Source organism: Cololabis saira, chromosome 11 (genome assembly GCF_033807715.1).
Source record: "Cololabis saira isolate AMF1-May2022 chromosome 11, fColSai1.1, whole genome shotgun sequence".
Classification (NCBI taxonomy): Eukaryota; Metazoa; Chordata; class Actinopteri; order Beloniformes; family Belonidae; genus Cololabis; species Cololabis saira.
This window is the reverse complement of record NC_084597.1, coordinates 16,688,538-16,693,261: the sequence shown is the minus strand read 5'-3', so window position 1 is coordinate 16,693,261 and position 4,724 is coordinate 16,688,538. Positions and strand designations below refer to the sequence as shown.

At 39.7% G+C, this 4,724-nt stretch overlaps 1 protein-coding gene across 5 annotated transcripts in view; it reads left to right on the top strand.

Moving 5' to 3' along the window:
• The first annotated feature begins 3,754 nt into the window (after positions 1-3,754).
• The window catches only part of arhgef28a (Rho guanine nucleotide exchange factor (GEF) 28a), a 48,145-nt gene continuing 47,175 nt past the window's right edge, over positions 3,755-4,724 (top strand). For all 5 annotated transcript variants that reach the window (XM_061733820.1, XM_061733818.1, XM_061733819.1 and 2 more), the window contains exons 1-2: positions 3,755-3,941; positions 4,103-4,154. In XM_061733820.1, the coding sequence (XP_061589804.1) occupies positions 3,816-3,941; positions 4,103-4,154 (178 nt within the window). In that variant the 5' untranslated portion in view covers positions 3,755-3,815. The remainder of the gene's footprint in view (positions 3,942-4,102; positions 4,155-4,724) is intronic.

The window sequence follows — 4,724 nt, the reverse complement described above, 5'->3', positions numbered from 1 at the left end:
GGCTATTATCTTATCTGTTGTCCAATCTTGAAGCACACTGTCTTTGTTCAACTATACACTACATGCAGTACATTGTACTTGAAAGGGTAAAAATTGTCTTAAACTGTCATATATACAGGTGGGTATACTGGTGATTGGTTATCACTGTTGCCTCACAGAAACAAGGTTGCTGGTTAGAGCCCGGCAAAGGTTTTCCTGTGTGGGATTTGACTAAAGTAGGACTAAAACGAAACTAAAGGTGACCCATTTGTTAAACTAACTAAAACTAAACTGAAATGATTAAACGAACTGAAAAACTAAATAAACTCTTAAAAAAATTAAAAACTATTATAACTCTGGTTAATACAGTGCTAAATGCTAATTAGCAAACTCAATGACAGCTTGCCATTGGTAATGCTGACTGTAAAACAAAAGACCACCCTCCTAATTATAAGTTAATGAGTTTGTTTACATATAAAACAATGCTGTAAATATGTTTATTTATATGACAAAGTTGGACATTTTAACATGGTGGTCTGTGGAAATTGCTTTCAGAGCCAGCCCCTACTGGTCGTTCACGGAACAGCAACTATTCTTACTTCCAGTTTGGCTTCAACTCGAAGGTTAATATGTTTCCACTTGATCCATCCCCAGGTGGGGGTCAGCCCTGTGGGGTAGGGGGCAAATAGGATGCTCACTGGAGTTTGATCAATATGAAAAGTAATCAAAATTACATATCAGACCTGTAATAGAATGATATGGTTCCCTTTTTCTTATATGGACTAACACCTGAAGCTTCATGTACTAACCTTGTCATTCTGTCATAACTTTATGTGATATTTTTTATCATAGCTCGTAAAAACAAAGTTCATAAAAACAAAGCCTGATCCAAGTGCGCGCGACTACTCATGCAAACATCAAGCAGTTCAATATTGTGGTTAAAACCGTCTCTCACAAGAAAACCTGTTATTTTCACTGCTGAAATCACGTATTTACATGTAAACTCAAATAAACTCTGACTGTGACGCAAAACACAGGACTCGAAACACAGAATCCCCCTTCGCTTAGGCTGTAAACAACAGCTAAAATCAGCTTGGGCTGCAAACTGAATGCCACTGCATTTGGTATGCACAGTAAAGTTGGTTCAAAATGCAATAAAACGTTTTTCAGGGGGCATTTCAGCAGCGGCCGGGGGTTGAAGGGAAATATCGCGTCAATTAATCTGAAAAAACACTAAGTTTAATCAAAGAATTAACTTCACCAGGTTCATTAAAAGTCAAAGTACTGGAAATAATTAGATGAATGTATCGATAAATATAAAAGCATATTAACAAAAAATTGTTACAATATGGACTAAGATTTAAATTGTTACCTCAAGGTTTAAGAGGGTAAACCGCTGGAAATACTGCACCGCCAGCAATCAGCACATGGCAAAGGAATCCCAAAACAAGTTTTATGAATACGACCCTGCAGTGAGGTGGATTTATTTGGATTTACAGTTTTCTTAAACGTCTTAAATCTGTAAATGGCAGTTTTGACCATTTTTGATTTTCTTCCTTACAACTGTAACATTCACATTAACTTCATGAGCCATGAAAGATAACGGACGCTGCAGGGACCTCATTTATAAAGCTTGCTTGCGCACAAATCAGGGCTTGAAAGATGCGCACGCCACCTTCTACGCAAAGGTTGGGATTAAAAAAAAAAAACAGCAGAAAAATGTGCGTATCTTTACGCCAACCCTGACCCTCGCGCACGAACATTTTGAAGATATGGGGAATTGGCGACGCAGGCGGTGAGGTGGTGAAATGAAGCCAGATTCTTGTCATACTTTTAATGTCATCACATATCAGACTTATAGATCCATGTACACCCAAGCCGGTGTTCTGTCGAGTTGTCCTACCTCCGCGAATCGTCCTACCCGTAGGAGGAAATAATATACTTCTCTGCCGAGTTGTCCTACCTCGGCAGGAAATACTACCGTACGATCCCCGTTTCTTTTGTCTCAGTTTCTTTTTTTTTCAAAGGCTTTTTCATGCAAATAGACGATTTAACAGCAGGAAGTCAGAATGGGCTTCCACATAGATCTATGTGTACGACGTTTCGGCGGAAGAAAAAAAACCGTCAAATCACGCTTTCACATAGATATCGGCAGGTAGTATGATTTGACAGATGAAAATACCCTGTCAGATCACGCTTCCACATAGATAAATGCAGGTAAGATGATTTGACAGATGAAAATACCCCGTCAGATCATGCTTCCACATAGACATCAACATTTATCTATGTGGAAGCGTGATCTGACGGTGTATTTTCATCTGTTAAATCATCCTACCTGCCAATATCTATGTGGAAGCGTCGACACGTCTCATTCATCCCAACACACAGCAGAAACAGGCTGCAGGAAGCCGCTGCGCATGCTCAGCAGGCTCATTTATATGCAAATACAGTCATCAAGTAGTTTGAATTACCATTTATTGTATAATGTGGGCGTGTAGAGGGCAGGATATGAGGCGAATTCACGTGCGCAACCTTCCAGCTGGACTGTGATTTATAAAGCGAACATTGCGTGCAGATGTGCGTGCACACGGTTTTATAAATCAGGATTTTTTTGTGCGCACGCCATTTTTGGCTTTTGTGCGCACGTACACTTTTAGTATGAATCCTACGCACTCTTTTATAAATGAGGCCCCAGGTTATTTGCTCGAGTAGCTGTTATTTTAGCCTCTTAGCTTTTCTTAGCTTCACAGCATTGAACATACTGAGCGGGTGATGCTGAACATGCTTTTTGTTGTGTAAGATTAAGTTTATTGAATCAAATTTTTTTGTTTGGTTTCCTATATGGGTTACCTTTCCCCTACAGGTGATTGTTTTCTTTGCTTTTCTGTAGTCCGAATCTAACGCTTCCTCAACATATTCCCTGTTGGGTGTGTCATCATGATGTCCTCACTGACTTTGGTCGAAAAAAAAGCAAAGAAACAAACAAAAAAAGATAATTTAGTAGTTTCATAAGCACCAAAGCTGCTGCATTTATATATCAGTAATCATATGAGCCAATATCAGTTAGAACTAATCGGAAACAAAATTCAGTTTCTGGCTGATTCTGATCACCATCCAGTCAATCCATGCACCTAAATTAAAAATTTCTAATTTCATAGAAGAGCCATTCAAAAGGTATTTGTTGAATGAATTGTTAGAAAAAGACATGTCGACAAAATTTTCTTTCAACATTTCCATCTGCAGTGATGAACCCTGCTTTTAACCTGTTGGCTCAGATAAACTAATAAGATAACACATGTAGAATGTAGACTCTACAACCAGGCCTGCTAACACGTGCAATAACAATAACAAGATGTGCAATACCATATGTGCAAAATCTGTTTGTCTACCTCACACACATTCTACTCCTTTGGACTGTTTTTTGTCTTTTTTGTCTTTTGCACTACTTTATTTCCATTGCAATGTACTGTATATACTGTCTATATTTCGTAATTCGTAATCCCACTGAGGGAGAAATAAAGGCTTATCTTATCTTATGTTATTTTATCTTATCTTATCTTATGTGATAATGGGGCTAATTCTCTGTGAAATCACCTGTACACACACAGTAAAGTCAGGGTAAAGGATTTTTTACCTCACCATCTCCTGTCTAGTCCAGAAATTGCTTACCCTAACTTTAAAATTGACTAGTTAAAGAGCTGCTTTAAATTCCCTGTGTCATGTTCTCTAGTCAAAGAGTATGCTCACATTTGCCTCTCCCTTTCATCAGCCCCCCTCCGGGACCTCCAGTCGGGCCCCTGCCTGGTGTTTGGTGCTTGTGGGCCAACAGCTCCAGCATGCTGAGGTTTTGTCCGCGGACAGATTCTGTCACCCTCACTTCACGCAAGGCTTGCGACAGCTGCCCTCAGCAGAGTATCGTGCGCCTTCGAGAACATCTGAAAGACCCCGGTGTCCTCAAACAGGTGATATCAAACCAGAGCAAACAGCCCAGGCGATATCATGTCTCGATGTTTTATCTTAGTATAGTTGTACCAGGATACCAGGATAATCCTTAATTATTTTAAATTATTGCTTGTGTTTTTGCTTGTGTTGGAGGATAACAACACATTTGTTTCTGTTCAAGATCGCTGCTCTCAGAGCGGATGCTGATGAAAACGAGAGAGACAACGATGAAGGTAATCTAAATGATGAAGGTAATAACATCTGTCACATCTAGTGGCCTTTTTATTAACTCCAAACCTACCTGCAGGATTGTTTAGTTTTTTTTAATGTGACTAAACAAAACGCTTTGTCATAAATATCTGACATGAATAAAAGAACGCTCGCACCAGCTCCAGTTCTTGTTACCTATACATGTATGTAATAGCTTATCGGTTGCTATTGAGTCCCTGGATACTGGCGACACCCGTCCGTGAGAGATGGATGAGCTCGCTCCAGACACGTGTATTACCTGTGTCCGTCGTTAGCCCTCAAATTTGTCACATGTACGTTCTGTGAGCTGTTGTAACTCAAGCTGTGAAGGGAAAAAAAAAGTCCAGACACGAGGACGCACATGTACTCGACTATGAATCCATCACTCCGTGCTGCTCCTCTGCGTTCTCTGTGATCCCGACTTGATTACATTTGTTTGTTTTGTTGTTTTTTTGTCTCGGATGAAACCGACTCCGGAAAATGTTGATGGCCATTTTTCCTGCCACCCAGGAGGTTGAATAAATGTGTGATGTGTTAAAAATAATAATCAAAGG